Source organism: Chlorocebus sabaeus, chromosome 26 (genome assembly GCF_047675955.1).
Source record: "Chlorocebus sabaeus isolate Y175 chromosome 26, mChlSab1.0.hap1, whole genome shotgun sequence".
Lineage (NCBI taxonomy): Eukaryota > Metazoa > Chordata > Mammalia > Primates > Cercopithecidae > Chlorocebus > Chlorocebus sabaeus.
The window spans coordinates 51,246,469-51,271,222 of NC_132929.1; the positions used below are offsets into that span (position 1 = coordinate 51,246,469).

General features: G+C 55.8%; 2 protein-coding genes across 6 annotated transcripts; one reads left to right on the forward strand and one right to left on the reverse strand.

Annotated features, from left to right (window-relative positions):
- Window positions 1-3,247: 3,247 nt before the first annotated feature.
- NEIL1 (nei like DNA glycosylase 1) lies at window positions 3,248-11,388 on the forward strand. 5 transcript variants are annotated; one of them, XM_008015805.3, is made up of 10 exons: window positions 3,248-3,685; window positions 5,076-5,530; window positions 8,271-8,390; window positions 8,484-8,547; window positions 8,780-8,879; window positions 9,907-10,034; window positions 10,394-10,421; window positions 10,575-10,636; window positions 10,797-10,962; window positions 11,109-11,388. In XM_008015805.3, the coding sequence occupies exons 2-10, from the start codon at window positions 5,097-5,099 to the stop codon at window positions 11,177-11,179; spliced, it is 1,173 nt and encodes a 390-aa protein (XP_008013996.1). In that variant the 5' UTR covers window positions 3,248-3,685; window positions 5,076-5,096; the 3' UTR covers window positions 11,180-11,388. The 5 variants fall into 5 exon arrangements, with proteins under 5 accessions (XP_008013996.1, XP_008013993.1, XP_008013994.1 ...); XM_008015802.3 differs by lacking the exon at window positions 3,248-3,685 and adding an exon at window positions 3,838-4,241; XM_008015803.3 differs by lacking the exon at window positions 3,248-3,685 and adding an exon at window positions 4,003-4,214.
- Window positions 11,389-11,940: 552 nt separating this feature from the next.
- MAN2C1 (mannosidase alpha class 2C member 1) lies at window positions 11,941-24,649 on the reverse strand. Its single transcript, XM_008015807.3, has 26 exons — window positions 24,341-24,649; window positions 23,935-24,060; window positions 23,392-23,515; window positions 22,394-22,464; window positions 20,336-20,513; window positions 19,844-20,033; window positions 18,478-18,584; window positions 18,179-18,289; window positions 17,692-17,784; window positions 17,441-17,557; window positions 17,121-17,216; window positions 16,881-17,026; window positions 16,400-16,523; window positions 15,929-16,050; window positions 15,742-15,827; window positions 15,459-15,614; window positions 15,167-15,264; window positions 14,907-15,001; window positions 14,552-14,656; window positions 14,310-14,466; window positions 14,042-14,185; window positions 12,942-13,051; window positions 12,755-12,834; window positions 12,450-12,598; window positions 12,259-12,368; window positions 11,941-12,181 (listed from the first exon to the last, which is right to left on the reverse strand). The coding sequence occupies exons 1-26, from the start codon at window positions 24,439-24,441 to the stop codon at window positions 12,055-12,057; spliced, it is 3,123 nt and encodes a 1,040-aa protein (XP_008013998.2). The 5' UTR covers window positions 24,442-24,649; the 3' UTR covers window positions 11,941-12,054.
- Window positions 24,650-24,754: the final 105 nt, after the last annotated feature.

A 24,754-nucleotide genomic window follows, 5' to 3' on the forward strand; every position in this document is an offset into this window, starting at 1 on the left:
GAGAAGACTAAGGCAGATGGGCTCCCAGGACCGGCCCAGACCAGCCAGGGCCCCTTGTAGAAAAGGCTGATGCCAAAGTTGGCACATGGAGGGTACAAGGAGGACCCGCCTGGAGTACCTTTCAGTGTAAGGAACCTATCAAAGAATAATCACTTGTTCCACTGGCCAAAGATGAGACAATTTGAACATCAAAAGAGATAAGTACTGACTCTACTCCTGACTTCTGCTTCTGGAAAAATGAAGTAGGTGTTTTCCCTATTCCTCCCACTAAGTACAGTTAACAACCCTGGATGTTACATATAAAACAAACTAAAAGACTGAGCGATGGAGAGAAGGCAGCCTATCCTGGCTGGGATCCTCAGGACCTGAGGCTCCACACAGCAGAGAAATTCCTGGAATCTGGACCCCATGGCCCAGTCAGGTTGACACATAAAACTGATCATCACCGATCTGTAGGACTACACAAAAGTGCTAACATTCATGATTAGCGTCTCAGAAGGTTAAGGAGGAAGAGAGTGGAATGGAAAAAGTATTCAAAGAAATAATAACTAAAGGCCAGGTGCAGTGGCTCATGCCTGTAATCCCAGCACTTTGAGAGGCTGAGGTGGGAGGATTGCTTTAGACCTTGTGCCTGGCCTGAGCAACATAGGGAGACTCAGTCTCTACAAAAAAAATAAAAAATTAGGCAGGCGTGGTGGTGCATGTCTATAGTCTCAGCTACTCAGAAGGCTGAGGCGGGAGGATCAATCGCTTGAGCCCAGAAGTTTGAGACTGCAGTGAGCTGTATCATACCTCTGCACTCCAGCCTGGGTAACAGAGCTGAAACCGTGTCTCAAAAAAAAAAAAAGTATATATAGACGTTGGAATACTATTCAGCCCTTAGAAAGCAGAAGGTTCTGTCATTTGTGACATGGATAAACCTAGAAAACATGATGCTAAGTGAAATAAGCCAGGCACAGAGACACATACCACATCACCTCACTTACGCCTGGAATTGAAAAGAAGGCTTGGGGCAGTGGCTTGTGCCTGTAATCCCAGCAGTTTGGGAAGCCAAGGTGGGAGGATTGCTTAAGCCCAGGAGTTTGAGACCAGGCTAGGCAACATGGCAAACCTGTCTCTATAAAAAATAAAATTAGCTGGGTGCGATGGTACATGCCTGTAGTACCAGCTACTTGGGAGGCTGAGGTGGGAGGATTGCTTAAGCCAGGGAGGTCAAGGCTGCAGTGAACCATGATAGTGCTCCTGCACTCCAGCTTGGGCAACAGAGTGAGACCCTGTCTCAAAAGAAAAAAAAAGCTAAATTCATAGAAGTCGACAGGTGGTTAGCAGAGGCTGGAGGAGAGGGGTGGGTTGCGGGGGAAAGGGGAGATACTGGTCAAAAGGTACAACGTTCCAGTTAGGAGGAGGAAGTTCTGGTGGTTTATTGCACAGCATAGTGACTAGTTAATAACCATGTGTATTTCAAAATAGCTAAAAGAGGGTTTTAAATGTTCTCATCACAAATAAATGATATTTGAGGTAACAGATATACTAATTAGCCTGATTTGATCTTTTTTTGTTGTTTTTTCTTTTTTCTTGAGATGGAGTCTCACTCTGTTGCCCAGGCTGGAGAGAAGTGGAGTGATCTCGGCTCACTGCCACCTCTACCTCCCGAGTTCAAGTGATTCTACTGCCTCAGCCTCTGTAATAGCTGGGGCTACAGGCATGCACCATCACCCCTGGCTAATTTTTTGTATATTTTGTAGAGACAGGGTTTCACTATGTTGGCCAGGCTGTTTTTAAACTTCTGACCTCAGGTGATCCACCTTCCTTGGCTGCCCACAGTGCTGGGATTACAGGCATGAGCCACCGTGCCCAGCCAATTTGATCATTCCATAATATATACATGTAACAAAACATCACACTGTACCCCATAAATGTATACAGTTATTATTTGTCAATTAAAAATAAAATTATAGGTAAGTCAAACTGGTATTCTAAAAAATGTTCAACTAGCCACAGTTGGGCAACAAAGTGATAAAAAAAATCCACAAGGAGACTAGCCTGAGCAACATGGCAAAACCCCATCTCTACAAAAAAAACCCAAAAATTAGTCAGGTGTGGTGGTATGCACCATTGTCCTAGCTACTCAGGACGCTGAGGTTGGAGGATCACCTGAGCCCAGGAGTTTGAGGTTGCAGTGAACAATGATCACACCACTGCACTCCAGCCTTGAGTGACAGAGTGAGACCCTGTCTCAAAAAAATAAAAAATAAAAGCCTTGGTCAATGAGGTAAAGCTATACTTGACAGATGGATTCTATCAAATATATTAAGAATGACAATTAGAAAATCACTTTCAGGCTGGACACGGTGGCTCACGCCTGTAGTCCCAACACTCGGAGGCCAAGGCGGGTGGATCGCTTGAGGTCAAGAGTTCGAGACCAGTCTTGGCAACATGGTAAAACCCTGTCTCTACTAAAATATACAAAAAATTAGGCATGGTGGCCCCCGCCTGTAATCCTAGCTACTGGGAGGTCGAGGCTGCAGTGAGCCAAGATTGCGTCATTGTACTCCAGCCTGGGTGACAGAGTGAGACCTGTCTCAACAACAATAACAAAAACCTAAAACTTTATTTTCTTTTGAGACAGGATCTCAAAGCGAATTTTTGTATTTTTAGTAAAGACGGGTTTTCACCATGTTGGCCAGGCTGGTTTTGAACTCCTGGCCTCAAGTGATTCACCCCCCTCGGCCTCCCATAGTGTTGGGATTACAGGCGTCAGCCACTGCGCCTGGCCAAAACCCCAAAACTTTATATTCATTGAATATCTACTACCCATTTCCTCCTTCCTGGCAGCTCCTGGCAACCACCATTCTACTTGCCGTTTCTATGTGTTTATTTAGATACCTCATATAAGTGGAACCATGAGGTATTTGTCTTTCTGGGTGTTTTTCCTTGTTTGTTTTATGAGACGAGTCTCGCTCTGTCGCTAGGCTGGAGTGCAGTGGCACGATCTCGGCTCACTGCAACCTCCGCCTCCCAGGTTCAAGCAATTCTGCTGCCTCAGCCTCCCGAGTGTCTGGGACTACAGGCACATGCCACCACACCCGGATAAGCTGGACCTGACCTGGGTCCTGTTTGCTTCTCTATCTTCACCTCCCATCACTACCCGCAGCTACACTCCAGCTACACAGGACTTCTTTGAGTTCTTTCAGTGACCAATCTCTTTCTCGCCGCAGGGCCTTTTCACTGGCGGTTCCTTCCGCCCAACATGTCGGGTTTCTTCCTTTTTGCGGGCTGGCGCCTTCTGATTTCAGACACACTCTCCAACACAACCATCTGAAATGGGTCTGCCTCCCCGCCTTTTTTGTTGTTGTTGTTGCTTGGCTGCACTTCTGACCGGGCCGGCAGTGATGATGTTTGTTTATGAGTTAGGTCTGACTGTTCGTTGGTGCTTAGGGTCCCCACCGAGTCCCTAGGGCATGCGCGTACCGCGCACCTGTGCACGCCCTGCGCGCACCTGCAAGCGACTCCGCTCTGGCTCGTCGCTGCTGTTTCCTCCTGGGGGTGCCGACCCTGTCCCAGGCTAGCTGGGTGACTTCCCCCAACCGCAGAGACAGCAGCGACCCGGAGCCTGAGACCTGCGCCCGCATCCCGCCGGCGCCAGGCAGTTGGAAGTCAGGTTCCTCCGCCACCTCCCAGCCAGGTAACTGCCCCGAAGCCTGCCCCACAGCCCGGAAGCCCCCCGCCCCCCAGCTCGGGGACCCCACCCCGAGGAGTAGCTACCGCCTCCCTGAAGGACTACACTTCCCAGCGGCTCCCGGCGCGCTCCTGGGCGCCGCCCGTCCTGGCCGTAACCCTTTAGTGGCTGCAGTGGCGAGGAGGGGAACGGAGTATGGGTTCCCGGGGAGGGGGCGTGTAGGATCGGGGTGCGGGGGGTGCGCTGTAGGGCTAAGAGGATGGGCTTTGGGGGGCCCTGAGGAGGAGGGGAGTCAGGACTAACCGAGGACAGGGTTGCAGCGGGGGCATGGGGAGGGCGGGCCCTAGAGCGCCGCTCCTCCCCCAAACTAGGATTTGGAGCCTCACGTTCTCCCAGAAAACGAACCTGTGGGTGCCAGGCCAGGGGCGGCGCCCAGGTGCGGAGGGGGCAAGGTACGGGCGTCTGCCGTCGCTAAGTGCCCCCTTCCACTTGAGGCACACCTTCGCCTCCGATCCCAAACCGCCCGGGGACAGAGGCAAGTGGCAAAGCGGGGAGGGCGAAGGTGAGGAGTGGGTACCCTCACCCCAGGGACCAGGCGCTGCCGCGGGCCCTTTGCCTCCCCCGGGCCCGGGGCCGGAGCTCAGGGAGCCCTTCCTGGTGCCCCCCCGCCCCCGTCCTCCTGCGGAGCCATGGGGTCGGCTCCAGCGCACGGCAGCAGACCCCTCGCCTCGTCCTGGCCCCTGCCCTGACCAGGGGGCGGCCGCGGGCTGTCCGGCCCGTAGGGCAGGCCCGGGGCTCGCTGCGGCCTAGCGGCCGATCCCGCTGCTCCCTTGCGCCAGGCCAAGCTGCGCTTTTTCCCTCGGTGGTGCGCGTCCTAAGTGGGTGGGGTGGGGGGCGCAGGGAGGGGCGGCCACGCTACTCTAAGATCCTTTCACATGGTGGGAAGGCCCGGAGAAAGAGAGCGTGTGCGGAGGGGGTGCCCCCTCAGATGGGGGGTGGGGAAGTCTCCCTCAAGTGTCCAGGACAGAGGGACAGCAGGGGCCAAGGCGGAGATGAGATCAGTGAGTGAGGGGAGCCCGGAAGAAGTGAGGCTGCAGCCGCGGCCCCGCAAGGGTTCGGACTTTCCTCTAAACGGGGCGGAAGCGCATGGAAGGAAGCGGTTAGCAGCAAGGCAGAGTCCTACCCCCTCTGCAGCCCCAGCTCCCAGCGCCCTGGGCTTTCCAGGCACTTGTCCGGGTAGGGGATTCAGGGCAGTGGCCAGGCCCGCACTTTCCTGCCAGCCTCAGCTGGCCACATGCCCTTCTGACCCTCCGAGTTCTCCTCTAAAAATGGGGCTGACAGCCCCTACCTCACAAAGTCCACACCGGGCTCCACCTGCTACCTTCCTCCCCAACAGGACTCCGCCGCCCCCCTCAGGATGCCTGAGGGCCCTGAGCTGCACTTGGCCAGCCAGTTTGTGAACGAGGCCTGCGGGGCGCTGGTGTTCGGCGGCTGCGTGGAGAAGTCCTCTGTCAGCCGCAACCCCGAGGTGCCCTTTGAGAGCAGTGCTTACCGCATCTCAGCTTCAGCCCGCGGCAAGGAGCTGCGCCTGATACTGAGCCCTCTGCCTGGGGCCCAGCCCCCACAGGAGCCCCTGGCCCTGGTCTTTCGCTTTGGCATGTCCGGCTCTTTTCAGCTGGTGCCCCGCGAGGAGCTGCCACGCCATGCCCACCTGCGCTTTTATACGGCCCCGCCTGGCCCCCAGCTCGCCCTGTGTTTCGTGGACGTCCGCCGGTTTGGCCACTGGGACCTTGGGGGCAAGTGGCAGCCAGGCCGTGGGCCCTGTGTCTTGCAGGAGTACGAGCAGTTCAGGTAGGGCCAGCACCAGGTGTGATGAACATAGTCACACTCTGTTAGTGCCTTCTTGGTCAACAAAGGGCAAGTCCCTGCCCCTTCTGGGCCTCAGTCCCCTCATCTGCAGATCAAGACAGTGTCCCTGTCCTGGGTCAGCTCCCTGAGCCAATGGACATGGAAACTCAAAACTAATTGGAGGCCGGGTGTTGTAGCTCACGTTTGTAATCACAGCACTTTGGGAGGCCGAGGCAGGTAGATCACTTAAGGTCAGGTCGAGACCAGCCTGGCCAACATGGTGAAACCCTGTCTCTACTGAAAATACAAAAAGTAGCCAGGCATGGTGGCACATGCCTGTAACCCCAGCTACAGGCTGAGGCAATAAAATCGCTTGAGCGGGGGAGGCAGGGGTTGCAGTGAGCCGAGATAGCACCACTCCACTGCAACCTGGGCAACAGAGCACGACTGTGTCTCAAAAAATAATGATAATAATAACTGATGGGGGAGGAGAGAGGAGAGTCAAGAGGAGGATGGGTAGGCACTGCCCTGAGGACATGTGGCCAGTTAGTGTCAGAGAAGCTGGGGCTCCCACTCACAATCCCACACCACCTCTCAGGGCTCCCAGGAGGCTGAGAAAGTAGAGGGGCTTTAATATGGTAAGTGAGGCTGAGCGGAATTGTTTCAAGGGGATGGGGAGGGGACTACCTCATGACATGGCTTCCGTCTTGGGCTTTGTGGTCTCCCACATCCGGCCTGCCCACTACTCTGTGTCCTGTGGTCTCCTCTGTGCTGCTTCCCTGCCTGCAGGAGGGTATAACAGCCCCACCTGGGATGTGATGCAGGTCACCTCAGATGGTACAGTGTTGGCCACTTCCTTTCCTCTGAAGAAGAAACGTATATGAGTCTCTCCTTCGTGCCAGGCCTTGTTCTAGGGGCTCGGGGTACAGCAGTGAACAAGATGAATGTGGCCCCTGCTCCCACAGAACTGATGTTCACATAGGGTAGGGGAATGAGAAATGGACCCATGCCTGAGGAAAACCCAACAGGTGAAGGAGGTAGAGGATGACTTGGCCGAGGGTGGGGGTGCATTAGCAATGGCCACTCTAGGGAGGTTTGAGCTGAGGCCTGACTGATGAGAAGGAGCCAGCCAGAGGAAGGCATTGGAACTGACAAGAGTCACAAATGCAGAGGCCTGGAGTGGGCTTGGCAAGTTCTCCCTTTCTGGGGGACCCTGGGTGTCCGTTGGCCCTTAGGGGACCTGGATGCCTGTGGGATGGGTCGGGGATGTCTCTGGTGCCTTAGAAGGCCATTGACTCCTGGCCTTCCCATGTGTGAACCCCAAGCACATCCCCAGGGAAACATCTGTCTTTGGTTCTGGATTCCTCCAACCTCAGCCTTCCTGGGGAGTCACGCCACAAGTTAACTCTGCCAGCTGGCTCTGAGGTTTCTCTCAAACCGCGAGCATTTGGGCTGTTTTCTTAGTCCCCCAGCTGGGGCGTGTGGCGATTGGATTCCCTCAGGGATCAGGGCACCTCCCAGACTACCCTTGTATCTTCACCCCAGAACTCTGTCTTCTGGTCCACTTATCACACCCACTAGTCAGTCTTGCCATGACCCTTTTCCGCAAAGAAACAAGATGCGCAGCCTCTTTACTGTGGGGAGGAGAGACCCATGACCCTTAGAGGTGGGGTGGGGGCTGCTAGGGCCCTCACTGGTACCCCACATATCTGCTGCACAGAACCAGACAATATCCAGGATCTTGAGAAGAATGGACCCTAACAATGGCAAACCCACATATAGTCTCTAACCCACCATAAATGCTATACAGGGAGCTCCAGACTGCAAACGCACTTGAGGTCCTGTGGCCACACTGTTCTCATGTCCTGAGGAGTCTGAGGTGATAAACTCACAACCTCATATACAACCTCATGTTGCTTTTTTTTTGAGACAAGGGTCTCACTTTGTTGCCCAGGCTGGAGTGCAGTGGTGCCATCACAGCTCATTGCAGCCTCAACCTCCAGGGCTGAGGTGATTCTCCTACCTCAACCGCCTGAGTAGCTGGAACCACATGAGCACACCACTAAGTCCCTGGCTACTTTTAAAATTTTTGGTAGAGACGGAGTCTTCCTTGTTGCCCAGGCTGGTCTCCTGGGCTGAAGCAATCCTCCTGCTTCAGCTTCCCAGACTGCTGGGATTATAGGTGTGAGCCACCACACCAGCCTCACGTTACTTTAGATCAGTATTTTTCACCTTTCACAATGAATTTATTTTTAATTTTGTTTTTATTTTTTGAGATGGAGTCTCGCTCTGTGGCCCAGGCTGGAGTGCAGTGGCATGATCTCAGCTTACTGCAACCTCTACCTCCCTGGTTCCAGAGATTCTCCTGCTTCAGCCTCCCAAGCAACTGGGATTACAGGCACCCACCATCATGCCTAGCTAACTTTGTATTTTTAGTAGAGACAGGGTTTCACTATGTTGGCCAAGCTGGTCTCGACCTCCTGACCTCAAGTGATTTGCCTGCTGCGGCCTCCCAAAGTGCTGAGATTACAGGCGTGATCCACCGTGCCCAGCCGTCCTTTCACAATGAATTTAAATCCCATGATGTTCCCATTTAACAGACAGGAAAACTGGGGCAGGGAGAAGAGAAACTGGAACTCCCAGTTTCCTTCCCCTTGCACCCAGAAACAGGTTCTCTGAGCCCCTCTCCCCATCCCATGGAGAGTGGGGATGGGTCTTATGCACCCAGACTGTGTCCCTCCAGGGAGAATGTGCTACGAAACCTAGCGGACAAGGCCTTTGACCGGCCCATCTGCGAGGCCCTCCTGGACCAGAGGTTCTTCAATGGCATTGGCAACTATCTGCGGGCAGAGATCCTGTACCGGTCAGCAAGCAGGCATGGGCATGGGGACTGGGGTGGGCCAGGTGTGCCCACATTCCCCACTGCCTAGCATGGCTTCCCCTCCCCCCACTACAGGCTGAAGATCCCTCCCTTTGAGAAGGCCCGCTCGGTCCTGGAGGCCCTGCAGCAGCGCAGGCCGGTGAGCCCAGAGAGGGGTGGAGCACATGTGCTGGCACACTGGTGTCCACGTGGGCTGGCAAGGAGATGGGTGGGGTCAGGTGTCCCCAGCTTAGCTCACCAATGGGGGTGGGGAGGGGATGAACCACCCAAGGTCTGGCCAAGCTCACAGGGAAGGTCAGCTGCCTTTACATTGCCCCACTGACAGACAGGTCCTGCCCCTGCCCCTGCCCCTGCCCCTGCCCCTTCCTCAGAGCCTGAAGCTGACCCTCAGCCAGAAGATCAAGGCCAAGCTGCAGAATCCAGACCTGCTGGAGCTATGCCACTCAGTGCCCAAGGAAGTGGTCCAGTTGGGTGAGGCCAAAGATGGCGGTGACCTCTGCTTCAGCAAATGATTGTGTAACCCTGGGGCACTTGTCCCTCTCTTGGCCTGATTCACTGATTTGGAAGTTTGTAGCCCTAGTTACTCAATGGACTAGGCCTCCTGACTTGTCAGTAGTGTTTCCAGGCCGGACGCAGTGGCTGCCTGTAATCCCAGCACTTTGGGAGGCCGAGTGGGGTGTGTTACCTGAGGTCAGGAGTTCGAGATTATCCTGGCCAACATGGTGAAACCCCATCTCTACTAAAAATGCAAACGATTAGCCAGGTATGGTGGTGGGCACCTGTAATCTCAGTTACTTGGGAGGATGAGGCAGGAAAATCCTTAAACCTAGGAGGTGGAGGTTGCAGTGAGCCAAGATCACGCCATTGCACTCTAGCCTGGGCAACAAGAGCAAAACTCCATCTCAAACAAAACAAAACAAAACATAGTGTTTCCTCCAAGCTGCCCATGAGACAGGCAGGACAGGGATTCTTTCATATATTCACACACACACACACACACACACACACACGTGTATATGTATTACTTTTGGTAGAGATAGGATCTTGCCATGTTGCCTGGACTAGCCTCAAACTGGGCTCAAGTGATCCTCCCACCTCTGCCTCTAAGTAGCTAGGACTACAGGCTCACACCACGACACCAGGCTAATTGTTAAAATTTTTTTGTGTAGAGACAGGATCTCCCTATGTTGCCCAGGCTGGTATTGAACTCCTGGCCCCTAGGGCTCCTCCCACCTAAGCTTCCCAAAGTGTTGGGATTACAGGTGTGGGCCACTGCACAGGGCCAGGACAAGGATTCTTAATCCCACTCCAGGATGGGAAACCCATGGTCGAGTGGGAAGAAACCAGCTGAGGTCACATCACCAGAGGAGGGAGAGTGTGGCCCCTGACTCAGTCCATCAGCTTGTGTAGCTGAGGTCTGGGCCAGGCCTAACCAGGCTCCCCACTCCTCCCAACCTGAGCCTGCCCTCTGATCTCTGCCTGTTCCTCTGTCCCACAGGGGGCAAAGGCTACGGGTCAGAGAGCGGGGAGGAGGACTTTGCCGCCTTTCGAGCCTGGCTGCGCTGCTACGGCATGCCAGGCATGAGCTCCCTGCAGGACCGGCATGGCCGTACCATCTGGTTCCAGGTTGGGCCCTACTGTTCACACAGGCAAACAGAGACCCCAGGAAGCTGATGGGTAGAAACATGGGCTCACAAGAATTGGGGTGGAGATAGTCAGGGCCTGTCTAGACCCTCCAAGGATCACACTGTTCCTGAGGGTCACATCCCTCCCCTCCCTTGCGTCCCAGGGACGCAGCTAGTGGAAGTAGCCCAAGGGCAGGGCAGCTTTGCTGATGTGGACTCTGACATGGGGGAGGTCTTAGAGGCTTCCTGGGGGAGAAGCTACATTGATGGGGATGGGTGTGTGTGAGTCCCACCTCTCCAAGGAATACTGACCCTGTGCCAACCCAGGCTGATTCTTGAATTATCCCCATCCCATTTTAGGGGGATCCTGGACCCTTGGCACCCAAAGGTAAGCTACTCCTAATGTAATAGGCTAAGAGAGCAGAAAGGACTTCACACCTGCAAGGGCTACAGCACCCTTCTCCACTCTATCCCCCTGCAACCCTGGGAGTCACCCCTGGGCAGGATAGGACCCTCCAACTCCAACAGCAGTGTCCTGCAGGGCGCAAATCCCGCAAAAAGAAATCCAAGGCCACACAGCAGAGTCCTGAGGACAGAGTGGAGGTATCGCTGCCTGCTCCTGCCTCCTCTTCCTCTGCACTCTCCAGCCCTGGCTGCCCCTCCTAGGCAGCTGCCTTACCTGAGGGTGGGGGGAATAGTGGGCCCTAACCAACCTCTAAACTGCTCTCTGAGCCCCTCAGGGACCCGTGTCTCCTCCATCCAGGACCCTTCACCTCCAAGCAAGGCCCTTTCCAGGACACGAAGGGCAAAGAGAGACCTTCCTGAGAGGACTGCAACTCAGCGGCCTGAGGGGACCAGCCTCCAGCAGGACCCAGAAGTTCCCACAGTGCCCAAGAAGGGGAGGAGAAAGGGGCAACAGGCAGCTTCTGGTGGGCTTTCCTCATCACTCCCAGCAACTGGCTCTACAGGAGAGGATGGGATGGTGGCCTAGGAGCGCGTGAACAAAGGTGGGAGAGAGGCTGCCACGGCAGCCCCTGGGAGTCGGAGCTCACCATCTTGCCTGTTCTTCCCCCAGGCCACCGCAGACCCCGGAAGGTCAAGGCTGACACCCCATCCTTGGACCCGGAGGGGACCTCAGCCTCTTAGCAGGAGGGTCTCCTTGCTGCACTCACCCTTTCTTGTCTTGCCCTGAATCTTGCGGTCTGAATTCTTGGGAGCAGGCAATATCTGAAGGTGCAAACAGGCCCTATGGCTGTTCCCTGCACAACTCTCATGTTTTTAACTGTACCCCACCTTCCACATCTTTAAAGCTCATGTGAAAAATGCTGCATTTTTAATAAACTGAGAAATTTGAACTTCTTGGCACCTCTTGGTCTGAGATGGCCAGGTAGGAAGGGCCTGCTGCCCAGTCCTGGGGACAGGAGGCCCAGCTCCTCACAAGGCAAAACTGAGCCCCCATGCCAGTCCTCAAGTCTCTGGCTCTATCAGAGGACAGTTTGCCTCTGCAGGGACAGCCCCTCAGAGGTGGTACAAAGACCCTGGCCCCAGGCCGCCCAGGAGCCATAGCTCCTCCAGTTCAGATTCTCCAGGGTCCAGGGCTGTTCCCCCATCCTGGCAGGAGCCAGGCAAAACCCACCCTTCGGCCCCTCCCCAGCCCCAGGCCCAGGCCCTTTGCCTGCTGGCACAGAGGGGAGCTTCTCAACTCATGGTCTCTTCATTGGCTTTTGGTCACTCGAGGTCACCAATCTCTTGTGGGGGCTGCAACCCAGACCCTGCACACACAGGTACTTTAGGATCTTGCCCCTACCCACCAAATACCTGGGAAACCATCCCACCCCAGACCTCCCACCCCGACCCCAAGCCTGAGGATGGGCCCTAAGGGGAGCGAGCAGTGGCTACCAGCAGGGTTCCTGATCCAAGGATTTATTCCACAAGAAGAGACTGATCCCTGCTTTAGGCTGGGGAAACAGAAATTAGGAGTCCCCAGAGCCTTCCACAAACAAAACCCCAGCCCCAGGGACTCAGTGTGGTGGAGGCTGAAGCACGAGCAACAGGGACAGCACTTGGAAGGGAGAAAAGGTGAGCTTCAGGCGGCTGTCCCGAAGGGGCAAGTGGCCAGCTGGGTCTGGTCGCTCCAAGAGGTCGCAGCTGGAGAACAGGAGGGGCTATGAGGGCTCTGCGAGGGCGAGACTCTACCCCCACTCCCATCCCGCACCGCCACTCACAGGATGGCCTCCTGAACCGGCAGCGACAAGTGCAGCCAGCAGTCCACGTGGCTGCCGTGGGCTTCATACAGCCTCAGGACCAGCGAGCGGCGCTGGGGGCTGCTCTCCGCCTGCAGAGGGACAGGGTTGGTGGGCGGGGCAGAGGGCGGGCCCAGTCCAGGACCCCGCCTCCAGCACATCCCACCCCTTGCCTGCTTGACGGTCTCCAATACGACAGCGGGTGAAGACAGGGAAAAGGCACTCCAGGAGGTGGCGGGCGCTGGGTTGGGGGCTGGCAGAGCCAATAGGGGGAAGTTTAGGCTGTAGGCAGCTTGGATAACGCCAGCATCCTGGAAAGAGCCTGGGGAATGACCAGGAAACAATGCTGGTGGAGAGTGGGGGCTACCCTCCCATGTCCCTAGAAGGAACAGGGAGCCAGGCTGCTGGGGTTTGGGCTCACAGAAGGGCAGAGAGGTGTCTAGGGATGCAGGAAGGCCCCACCGTCCCCAGCACTCACCCTTGTGCGGCATCAGCGCGTAGGTGAACTCGTGGCGCCCCATGTCAGCAGTAGCGTCTGGGGCTTTAGGCGCCCGCAAGCTGGGGTAAGGAGAGCGAGTAGGGGCCAGGCTGAAGCTGGTGGAGTTGTGGCCGGGAAGACCCATGTCCCCATGCCAGCTCCCAGGCCTGGTGGGTACCCCACTTACAGCGAGAGGCTGAGGATGCTGCCTTGCACTGATGCGCCATACTTGCAGTCGTTGAGCAGGGCCAGTCCAAAGCCGTGTTCTGACAGATCCATCCAGCGGTGGGCCCACACCTGGAGAGCAGATCCACGACCCACTTGGTGGCCCTGTGCCCCTCTCTGTGCTTGTAGACTCCAGAGTTCCTGTCACTAGGCTGAGCACAAGCTCTAGAACCACACAACTGAACTCCAGCTCCCACTGCACGGGACTCTGGGCATGCCACCCAACCTGCCTAAGCCTCAGTTTCCTATCTGTGAAATGGGAATAAAAAATAGTACTCACCCCACCGAATGATCATGAGTATCAAATTAAATGCAAAACTTTTTTTGTTTTTTTCACACAGGATCTCAGTCTGTCACCCAGGCTGGAGTGCAGTGGCATGATCTGGGCTCACTGCAACCTCTGCCTCCCGGGTTCAAGTGATTCTCCTGCCTCAGCCTCCCAAGTAGCTGGGATAACAGGGCATGTACCACCACACCCGGTTAATTTTTTTTTTTTTTTTGAGATGGAGTCTCACTCTGTCGCCAGGCTGCAGTGCAGTGGCATAATCTCAGCTCACTGCAACCTCCACCTAAAGGGTTCAAGCGATTCTCCTGCCTCAGCCTCCCAAGTAGCTGGGACTACAGGCGTGTACCACCACACCCAGCTAATTTTTTTTTATTTTTAGTAGAGACAGGCCTTCACCATGTTGTCCAGGATGGTCTCGATCTCTTGACCTCATGATCTGCCCGCCTCGGCCTTCCAAAGTGCTGAGATTACAGGCCTGAGCCACTGCGCCCAGCCAATTTTTGTATTTTTAGTAGAGACGGGGTTTTGCCATGTTGGCCAGGCTGGTCTTGAACTCCTGAACTCAGGCAATCCACCTGCCTTGGCCTCCCAAAGTGCTGGGATTACAGGCATGAGCCACCGTGCCCGGCCAATGTAAAGCATTTAGTGCAATGCCTGGCACGCACCTTAGGAAGCAGCAAATGTTGATTATCCTCTTCCTCCCCAACCCGTACCACACAAGCAGTCTCCCCAGCCAGGGAGGAATCCAAGGCCACCCGCACCCTGCCATGTCAGACCTCAAATCGAGCCCAGTCCCAAGAAGTATTGTAGTGGGTAGGTCGCTGCAGGTGCCCAAACTGGATCTCATAGGTAGCCTGGGAACTCCGCACGCGAGCAGGGAACTCCACCTTCAGGAACTTGTGGGCCTCATGCCAGTGTACCTGGGAGCAGGATGGAGGGTGGAAGTCAGGGAAGGAAGAGACACACCCAGGCCTGGGGCTGGCCCCTCCTTACCAAGCACACTTGGGGAAAACAGCCACCCCGTCCCCCCGCCCCCACCACTACCTCGGTGTGGAAGCGGACATAGGGGCAGCCAACATCCAGCACGACCTCCTGGCTAAGTCGACTGTTGGGGCTAATCTGCAGCAAGAAGCAGGCGCTGCCCCGCAGGCCACCCTCAGTGCCCACTGCCAGGGTCCCTGCCTGGCCCAGCACAGGCTTCCTATGGGACAGGGGTGGACATACTGAGCCAGAGCAGCCTGTGTTCCTGCCACCTCCACCATCCCCACATGCTGCCCAGCCCATACCGTGTCTCCAGGTGGTAGTCCATGACGTCCCATGCATCCCAGTACAAGGGGACATCATCAAACAGCACAAATTGGTTCCCCACGGCACCCTCAGCAATGGCCTCCCTGGAAGGACATGGGATTGATGCTATACAACCATCTGACCTTGCTCCCTCCAGCTGCTCTTGGTGGGGTAGGGTGGAGTGAGTAGACCCAGGGGACAGGCGACTACTGCCCAGCCTGCCCTGCTCCATGTGTGGGTTCCAGCCCACAGCCACTGGTGGGCTGCTGTGGGCAGTGTTGCGGCCAGGGGACAGAGGAAACGGGCTGGGGTCTACTTGCCAGCCACTGGGAAAGGGCAGTAAGGAGTTGGCACCTGCCAGAGGCCACCAGGACCAAGGATGTCAGGCGCCCAGTCGGGTCCAGCTTCACTCGGATGATGCCATTGTCCAGAGTCACGGAGCCGTCAGTCTTTGTGGGAGGAGGCCTTGAGGCTGAGTCTGTAGGGGCTTCCCACACCAAAAGTCCTCCCACCCCAACCCCAGCCCCCCCTCACTACTTGCTCCAGGCAGGGGAGCTCAGTTGTCAGAAAGCATCCCAGCACAGCTCCTGCCCCCTAGGACATGCAGGACTTACCTCTTGCACTACGAACACAGGCTGCTGGGGCAGCAGGGGCTGCAGTGAGGTGGGGGGAGGAACAGGAGCATAGCCCATGCTGGGCACCGTCACCAGCGCTGGGGGTGAGACCTGGGCATCAGTGCAGCCTTCCTGACCTTTCAGGAAGCTTGCGTAGGTGGGGGTGGGGTGGTGGAAGATGAGCTACTACTCTCCAATCAGGGGAACCCAGATCCCTAGGGGTATCCCAGGCCTGATCTGTCTGGCCTCCATCCTTCCTGCTGCAATAGCAACCCTTCCCCTCAGCTTGTACCTAGGCTGTGGGCCCCACCCGGCTTGGGCAGGGCCATCACTTCGGTCCGCTTCCAGGGCAGCGTGTTGACGATGAGGAGGCCCTCGGGACCTGGCTCCCCAGCACACAGGGCTGCGGCTGCGGTGCTGAGCAGTGTATTGCCATGGGAACGGATGTCTGAGGAGAGACTGGCTGGTCATAGGTGGGCAACAGGTCTGGAATGAGCCCATGGGTATCCCACAGGAGACACTCCGGGCTCAGCCCTGGCATTGGAGAGAGCGGGAAGGACTATTGTGAGCCTAACCTTCATAGTGGCACATGGCTTCCTCTGCAACCATCTGGATGCAGCTTCCAGTCACCACATCATGGAACTGGTTCAGAAGCAGGAGCCTGCAGGGGCCAAGGGCAGGGATGGGAAGACTGGGAGGGGCAGCCACAGAGGTATCTGCAGTGAGCAGTCAGGTGGGTGGCAGGGGCAGAACCAGGCTGACCTCCAGAGGTGCTGCAGCTGGGCTGCTGGGTATAGGAACTGGGCACTGCGGGCCAGGGCCAGGCTACTGAGCAGCTCCACATCGTGCAGGATTCGCTCACATTCCCGGTTCCCCTTCTTGATCTGAGCCCGGGATGGGAAGATTAGTCTGGAGCCTGCTTAGGTGTCCCAGGACACCTTCCAAAGCCCTCCCTTGCTCAGAATCCCTGAGGACCCCCCAAGAGCCTCGTGGAGAAGGCCTCTGGAAGTGACCTGCCTTAAATGCCTTCCCTCTTCTCCCCGCAGCCCAAACCCCTTTCTTCAGGGATACTGCCTCCTTCAAGCTTTCTTGACCAACCCAGGTCTTGAACTTCTCTCCTCCAAACTTCTCTTCCCCTAGATCTGGCCTGGGCTCTCTCCCCTGCTGCCTTCTCTGACCCTCTGCAGATCAAGGGCACACCCTCCCTGCACGGCCCTGCAACCTGCCCCTGACCTGGGCATGGGTGGTGTATGTGCCATTGTGCAGCTCCAAGAAGAGCTCCCCAACCCACGTGCACAGCTGCCCCGAGTCACTCTCCAGTGCCGAGAAGAGCTTCCTTGGAGAAGATAGCTGCACCCTGAGGAGACCACAAGTCTGGGTCTCCCAGCCTTGGAGACCACATGGCTCACCCTTCTTCCACACCAGAGCAAAGGATCCAGCCCCTACAGAAAGGAGCCACTCCAGAAAGCTCCCCATCCACACATTGCCAGCCCCGGACGCCCTAGGAGAGCCTCTCTCTCTGGTGGGCTGGAGCCCTTACCACCTTCAGCTTTTCCCCCACCCATCCCCAGGGTGGAAGTTTGGAGGAACCCGTGGTCTAGGATTGGGACAGGACAAGGTCCAGATGAGGGGTTGGGTCCAATGTCTGAGGGAAGGCAGGGCTCATGGCAAGGGCCCAGGTTGGGGCTAAAGGAGAGCCAAGGCCCAGCCTGACCTGGGCAGCCCATCCGTATTGCTCAGGCGCTTCAGGCGGTCCAGCATGGTCTGGGTGGGACCACCACCCCCATCCCCAAAGCCAAAGAGGAAGGCACTGTGGTTGGCCCGCCCCTTGTCCCGGTTGTTGGCCACAGTCTTCAGCACCTAGACAGGTGAGGGCAGGCCAGCATGGATCAGCCTGGGACAAGCCAGCCCTCTCCAGCCTGCCCCTACTCCACCACCCTAGGTGACCCCTCACCTCCTCCACGCTGCCCTGCATCCCATAGGAGTCGCCAGGTGGGAAGTGGACCAGTACGCGGGAGCCATCCAGCCCCTCCCAGAAAAAAGTATGGTGCTACCAGCAGAGAAACAGAGGTAGGGCAGAGACGCCAGAGTCAGGGCTGAGGCAGCGCCAGGCCTTCCAGACTTGGTCCTGCCCCTGCCTGCTATGTGACCCTGGCAGAAGCAGAGTGAGGGTTTGGTGGTCTGTCTAGGACCCCTCAATAAGGGGGAAGAGGCAAATGGGCCAGGTGGGACTTTGACCCACTCTGACCCTGACCCCCCTGGGTCCCTGCTTACTGGGAAGGAGTTCACCAAATTCCAGCTCAATTTCTGAGTGAGAAAGCGCCTGATGCCACAGCCGTGCATGATCTGGGGGAGCTGTGCTGAGTAGCCAAAGGTGTCCGGCAGCCAGAACTGCGGGGAAAGAGGATCCTGGAGTGCAGGAACCAGAGCTCCAAGTGGACTCACCCCAGCCTCAGCCCCTCAGCACTCCAAGTCGAGCGCCAGCCCCACTTGCCCACAGCCTGGTGCAGCAGCTCTCAGCCTACCTCGGAGCACATCTTCCCAAACTCCTGCAGAAAGAAGTTCTGGCCCTGCAAAAACTGCCTCACCATGGCCTCTCCACTGGGCAGGTTCCCATCCTGGCAGTGAAGGAAGTGGGAGGCAGCCCAGGTCAGTGCTGGATGGGGAGCAGGCAGGCACTCAGGCCAACCCACTCCCTGCAGGAGAAGCCAGGGCTGCTCCGACATGGGAGTTACAGCTGGAACTCAGGAAGGGCCCCTGTCCTTCAGGCCTGACTGTCCATCTGCCTGAAGGGGTGCCTAGGACTAGGCCATGCAACTTGTCACAGTGCTGGAGGCTCTCCTCCCACTTCAAGTCCCAGGCCCTGAGATCCCAGGCACTAATGAGCCAGCCCTGCCACACAGGGGATGAGTGGCCTGCGGAAAGTCACCAGCAAAGCCGGGAGGGCTGGGGCTACCTGAGGGAAGGCCATTGTCATATGGTTCAAGGCTGAGGGGTGCTCGGTGCACTTACCATCTCCACCCAGGTGCCCCCCACAGGCACGAACTGCCCACGGCGCGCAAACTCCTGGAGGCGGGAGTGCAGGCCAGGGTAGCAGTTCTTCACCCACTCCAGCTGCTGTGCCTGTGGGCAGGTTGAGGGGAGCTGGGCCCAGAGTGATGAGGGCCCCACCCAGGACAGAGCATATGGGACTCAGTGGGTGGCTAAGGGTGAGGAGCAGCCCTGCCCCCAGGCCCAGGAAGCCTTCAGGGCCTGTGGAGCTCCAGGGAGGGCCACATGCTTCCCTTCCCCCTCACAGCTGTCCCTCTGACCTGGGAGCAGGCAAAGATGAACTCAGGGTTTCGCTCCATGAGCTGCAGGGCGGTCACCCAGCTCCGGGCACATTTCCTCATGGTCTCTTTGAAGGGCCAAAGCCAGGCTAAACGGGGAGTGGGGTGGAGGATGGAGGGAGCGGCAAGGCTGACCAGGCCCGCGCTGGGGTTCCAGAGGGTCACCTAGCCTCCCTCCCATCCCAGGCCCTTCACCCTGGAAAGCCCTGTGGTGTCTCTCCTGAGCGGTCACTTCACTTCACTCCAGCAAGGTGGGAGGGGGTGCTGGGGAAAGGAGGCGGTAGTGCTATAAGGCCAATTATACAGGTCAGGAAATGGAGGCTCCAGGTCCTGGAATAGCTTCAGTCCTCTTGGGGAATTAGACATCCCCTAGAGGATCCTACGAGAGGCAGCAGGGACTACCCTGCCGCTGCATACACTTGACAGATACCTGGGAACAGGGGCATGGCTCCCAGGATGGAGCCGGCTGTCCTGCCAGAGGTGCTACAGCCTCTCCTGACCCCGAGGCCGCAGTTCCTTCCTTACCAGTCTAGAACCTGTCACACCTTACCCTACATCTTGGCACCGCAGAGAAAGCCCTTGTTCTGTGATCCCAAAACTTCAGCTGCATCAGAATCAATACCTTCAGGAGCTTGTTAAAAACGTGGATTTCCCATAAAACTCAGACACTGCAAACTTGAGGAAGCCTCTCTGGAATCCCCCAGCCCAGCTGGAGTAAGTACCTCTTCTGTGCTCTCCAGTGCCCCAGACTCCCCACCATTGTGACACCAACTCTGCCTGCTGAATCCTTCTCTGTAATCCTACCCTCAATATCTAGCATGGGCCCCACGAGGCATCATATTTTGTTGAAAGAATAAATGAGGCTGGGCATGGTGGCTCATGTCTATAATCCCAGCACTTTGGGAGGCCAAGGCAGGCGGATCACCCGAGGTCAGGAGTTCGAGACCAGTCTGACCAATGTGGTGAAACCTCGTCTCTACTAAAAATACAAAAATTAGCCAGGCGTTGTGGTGGGTGCCTGTAATCCCAGCTACTCAGGAGGTTGAGGCAGGAGAATCACTTGAACCCAGGAGGCAGAGGTTGCAGGGAGCCGAGATCATACCATTGCACTTCACCCTAGGTGACAAGACTAAGACTCCATCTCAAAAAAAAAAAAAAAAAAAGAATAAGTGAATCCAAAGCAAGCAGAGCCCACAGTCCAGCCCCCTGTTCCCATTTTACAGATGGGGAAAACTCAGGTCCAAGAGGGGCAGGAACTTGCTGAGTATCACACAGTGCTTCTAGGACACATCCAGGTCTTCAAGGGCACTCCTGCCTCCCCAGCCAGCCCAATCAGCTGCTGTCCTACCTGTATCAATGTGGCAGTGCCCTGTGGCATGAATGGTGTGTTGGCTTTCACCTCCACGTTGGCCAAAGAACCTGGAGGCTAGGGCCTGGGCCACTGGGAAGGTCTTGGGCTGGGCAGGGTCACACACGTTCACCATCTGGTTGGCTGTGTACAGGGCCTGAAAGCTGCGCTGGTTGTCCTTCCCAAGGCCCTGCAGCAGGGTTCTGCCCCTTAATCCCCTTTTCAAGCATGGCTTCCAGACCTAGGCCCCACTGATCTCCTCAGGGCTCTCAGCAGAGCTCCCCTGACCTCCAACCCTTTTTCCCTGCTGGTCCCCCTGCTCAGCACCATCTCCCTCCTCCCCTTCACACAGGAAAATTCTCTCAACCCTCAAGCAGGTGGAAACCCTCTTCCTACTCTGGATTCCCAGAGTCCCATTTATCTGACCCAAAGAACAACCTTCTTGGAGCAGGGCTCTAGAGGGTAGCAGGGGGTACAGGGGGTGTCAAATACCTTGGCTATGCCCAGCAGCAGCTCCAGATCCACCAGGAGCATGTGGACATCTCGGTGGAACACAGCCAGCTCAGCCCGGCTCAGCTGGAACATCTTCTCAGGATCAGGGGCTGCAATGATGCTTCCCTTCCCGGCCCCCAGGAGCCCATTGCAGGCTACTTCCACATAGAGGGTGAGGCTACAAACATGGGGAGACAGCCTCAGGCTAAGGGACTGGCACAGCACTCTGGGGACTTGAGGAGGGGGCACCCAGGAGGCATCCAGCTGAGGCCAACCTGTCTGCTTTCAGGATCCACTACCCAGAGTATCCCACAGTGTGTCAAGAGCGCATGTGGGAGGGTTGGGGTACAAACACCAGATGGATCCTATGTCCTGCTGTCAGAGAGAATAAGTAGCAGTTTGGAATCATGTAAATCACACTGCTGTTTAGTCTTATATTTCCAAAGTTGTCTTTGCAAAGTACTGCCTTGGTCTTGGAACCCTCTTTGCATATTAAAAGCATGTTCGGATCTCCCAGGCTCGAACTTTTAGACCCAAGATCTAAAACCAACATGGCTAACATGGGCGGGCCATTCATCGGAGAACAGGCTGGGCTGTGGTGATGCCATACTCAGGCTTCAGAGAACAAACACGACTTCCTTAGGGAGGCCTTGCTGACTCCACTTCCCCACTAAGTCTAGAGCAAATTCCTCAGTGGACTATCCAGGATTTTCTTCCAGAGCCTTCAGCTTTGTAATTATATGAGTAGACCTGTCTCCCTTTGTTGGCAAGGACTATTTTATTCACCACCATACCCCCAGTGTCTGGAAGCATCTGAAACAGTGTTCAATCAATATAAAATACAATAATAACGTCTAAGAAGTGTTTTTAATGGTGTCATAAAATATCCATGTTATAACATGGAATGTAAGAAGTCAGGATACAATCTCAACTAGTAAAAACTACACCAGGATGAGTCGGGCACAGTGGCTCATGCCTGTAATCCCAGCACTTTGGGAGGCTGAAGTGGGTGGATAGCCTGAGGTCAGGAGTTTGAGACCAGCCTGGCCAACAGAGTGAAACCCCATCTCTACTAAAAATACAAAAAATTAGCTGGGCATGGTGGTGGGCACCTGTAATCTCAGCTACTAAGGAGGCTGAAGCAAAAGAATTGCTTGAACCTGGGAGGCAGCGGTCGCAGTGAGCCAAGATTGCACCATTGCACTCCAGCCTGGGTAACAAAAGTGAAACTCTGTCTCAAGAAAACAAAATAAAACCAAACCCCCAAAAAAAAAAAAAAAAAAAACTATGCTGGAAAGATACACCAAGAACATGAATACTGGGCTAGGCGCGGTAGCTTGCACCTGTAATTTCAGCACTTTGGGAAGCTGAGACGGGTGGATTACCTGAGGTCAAGAGTTTGAGACCAGCCTGGCCAACATGGTAAAACCCTTTCTCTACTAAAAATAGAAAAAAATAGCTGGGCATGGTGGCACACACCTGTAATCCCTGCTACTCAGGAAGCTGAGGCACGAGAATCACTTGAACCTGGGAGGTAGAAGTTGCAGTGAGCTGAGATCGCGCCACTGTACTCCAGCCTTGGCGACAGAGGGAGACTTTGTCTCAAACAAAAAAAAAAAAAAAAAAAAAAAAAGAACATGAATGCTGAGATGTTAATGATGTTCATCTCTATTCTAGGGAGTGGAATAACAGTAGTTATTTATTTCTTTGTGCTTTCCTGTATTTACCACAAGGCAAACATTATTATTTTTGAGACAAAGTCTCACTCTGTTGCCCAGGCTGTAGTGCAGTGGTGTGATCATGGCTCACTGCAGCCTCGGCTTCCTGGGCTCAGGTGATCCTCCCACCTCAGCCTCCCAGGTAGTGTGGGTCACTGCACCCAGCCCATTATTTTTATGGTTAGGAAAAAATCATGCTTTTAAAAGCAAACAATGAGATGTGAGGATGATTGTGCTGGAGCAGAGGGGTGCTTCTGAGATCACTCTGGGCCTCAGCTCCTCCTTGCTCACTGGTACTCCCTCCCTGACAGCACTGGTCAACCAGGGCACAGGGACTCACCTTCGGGGGTCTCTTTCCCCCAGCCTGTCAGTCAGGACATAGCTGGTCTTCTCACCCTCTTTGGTTAAACCCTAGTAGGGAGGGGAGTGAGAGAGACAAGGCTTGAGGCCTTTGGACAGTTCAGATAAAGTGTAAGCCATGGGAAGACAGGTCCCTCCATCTGGTCCCCAGCTCTGGGTCCTCTCTCCCAAGCAGGGCCAAGATTGGCAAATCAGGGACCCTTGGCAGTAGATGCCCCAATTCCCATGGCAGCCAGTACCATGAGCACTAAATAGCCCCTGTTTACCAGTGGCAAAGCCATGGTCTTATGGGAAGGGCCCTGGGAAGGGGTTAGGTGGCCTGAGTGTGGATTCTGGTGGCCTCTGCACCCCCAAATAAATACCTGAAAAGAAACTCCATGAAGTTAAGGGCAGGTTTGCCTCATTCTCTGCCACACCCTTGTGCTTAAGGGTATGGCCCAGAATGGACACCAGGGGATATTTGCTCAGTCAGTGAAGGGAGGGGGGGAAGGTCTCTGCCTTCTTGTAGCCAGGAAGAACAGTCTTAACCCCAGATTGAGAGTCAATCCAACTTGAAATGGAAGCTGTGTGAACCTGAGTGAGTGAACTAACCTCTACACATCTCAGTTTCTTAATCTGTAAATGGGTATAAAGACCTACTAGATAGGAGTGTAAGGACTAAACCTGATAAGGGTGGAGCATGAACAAGACACTTAACAGTGGTTATAGCTGGGGAATGGGATGGGTGATAGGGAGAGATCCATTACTTTATCTAGAACTGTTTGAAATGTTTCCCTATAAGTTTGTATTACATAGAATAAAAACTAAGGACCAATTGCAGAGATGCCCAAGTGACAACTTCCTTAGTCCTGAAATCCTGATACCACCCTGTAGGCAGAGCAACTCAGCTGTGGCTTCTCTAGAGTCCAGAGGAGAAGGGCTGCAGTCATTTCAGGGCTGAAATGTGGCCATACCTGGCCCTAGGGCAGGGTTCCTCACCTGGACAGGTTCCCCATCACGCCACACCAGACCTTCTCCATCACTTTCCCAGCAAAGGTGAACTTCCTGGCCTACCCATGCCTCTGGGATGGTCAGTTCCACCCGGAACCAGCAGGTCCACCATCTGCAAGAGAGCTGTTGTGACAGGCCCAGAGGTAGAAGCCCTATCCTGATATCCTTCCTTGGATAAAGTGTCGGCCGGGGCTTGAAACTCTCCAAGAATCTGCAGTGTCACAAGGTACTCAGCTTTGAGCCACAAGAAAGGAGCCACAAGGTGAGAAGCAAGATGAGGGAAAGAGGCAGAGGCGTCAAAGGTTCGTGATCCCTAGGGTGCCCTTCCTAAGGGATGTGCAGAGGCGGCTACGTGGGGATGAAAACCATCCCCTGAAGACTGAGGGACCAGGGAGCTGTTCCCAGCAGAGGGTGCTGCTTGATCCCACGTAGTTGCCTAGGGCAGAGGGCGGACAACGAAGGTGTGGCCGGGAGCTGGGTTGGGACTTCCCTTAGACCCGTAGCCCCGCCCACCCGCTGGGCGTTACCTACGTGGGTCCGAAGCTGCAGCCGACCTGTGCTGGGCGGAAGTCCCGCTGGACTGCCTCCTGGTAGGGAAGCCTATCTGGCGTCAGGAAGCTGGAGAGCGCAGCCACAGGGCAGCTGGCCCCAAAAAGCCTGCGTAGGACGGGCCAGTGGGCACATGCTGGAGGCCGCCCGGTTTCCGCCTGGGTGCCTGCTGGCCAGTGGGGCCGCACTTTCCCTGGATCCTCCGCCAAGAGGGTTGCCTGGCCGCGCTGCGGCAGTCCATTCCCTACCCCCTCCTCCCCGGCCTCTGCCCTGCCCGCGGCAAGCATTTCATTCCGCGGCCCGGGTGGCTGCAGCTTGGGTTTCTCCCCGGAAGGAAAGCCTGAAGCGCACGGATGCGGTCGGCCGGCTACCGGGACCAGGGCCACACCTGCCGCGGAGGTTACAGTCGGTAAAGTAGAGTGGCGACACGAACTTCTCCACCCGCTCCAGTGTGGTGCGCCAGTGCTTCAGGGCCGGCGCAGCCGCCATCGCCGAGCTCTCGCTCCTCTTTCCGGAAGGCCCCTGGCGCTACAGTCCCGCTCCACGGCAGGAAACCAAAGGTTCCGGCGTCCAGAGGGCGCCTCCCGGTCCCGGGCAGCTTTTCTTGGCACACCGGCGGCACTCGGAAGCCTAGCTGCTGTCTGAACCTTGAGCCGAGTTGGAAGCTAGAAACTGTTTTTGAGGCTCCCCTATGTTGTCCGAGATAGTGGGCCGCAGGGCAAATCTCAAAATAAAATGGGAAATTTGACGATGAGAACTGAAAGTCTCGGGACAGAGACTTAGGCCATTCGGCAAGAAGGGC

Coding starts and splice junctions, on each gene's coding strand:
- NEIL1 (XM_008015805.3), top strand. CDS start 5,097: ATGCCTGAGGGCCCTGAGCTGCACTTGGCCAGCCAGTTTGTGAACGAG. Junction 8,548..8,779: donor CCCTGCAGCAGCGCAGGCCG/GTGAGCCCAGAG, acceptor CCCCTTCCTCAG/AGCCTGAAGCTGACCCTCAG. Junction 10,422..10,574: donor TGGACCCTTGGCACCCAAAG/GTAAGCTACTCC, acceptor AGTGTCCTGCAG/GGCGCAAATCCCGCAAAAAG.
- MAN2C1 (XM_008015807.3), bottom strand. CDS start 24,441: ATGGCGGCTGCGCCGGCCCTGAAGCACTGGCGCACCACACTGGAGCGG. Junction 24,061..24,340: donor GACTGTAACCTCCGCGGCAG/GTGTGGCCCTGG, acceptor CGTCCTACGCAG/GCTTTTTGGGGCCAGCTGCC. Junction 15,002..15,166: donor CTGTGTTCGTAGTGCAAGAG/GTAAGTCCTGCA, acceptor CCTCCCACAAAG/ACTGACGGCTCCGTGACTCT.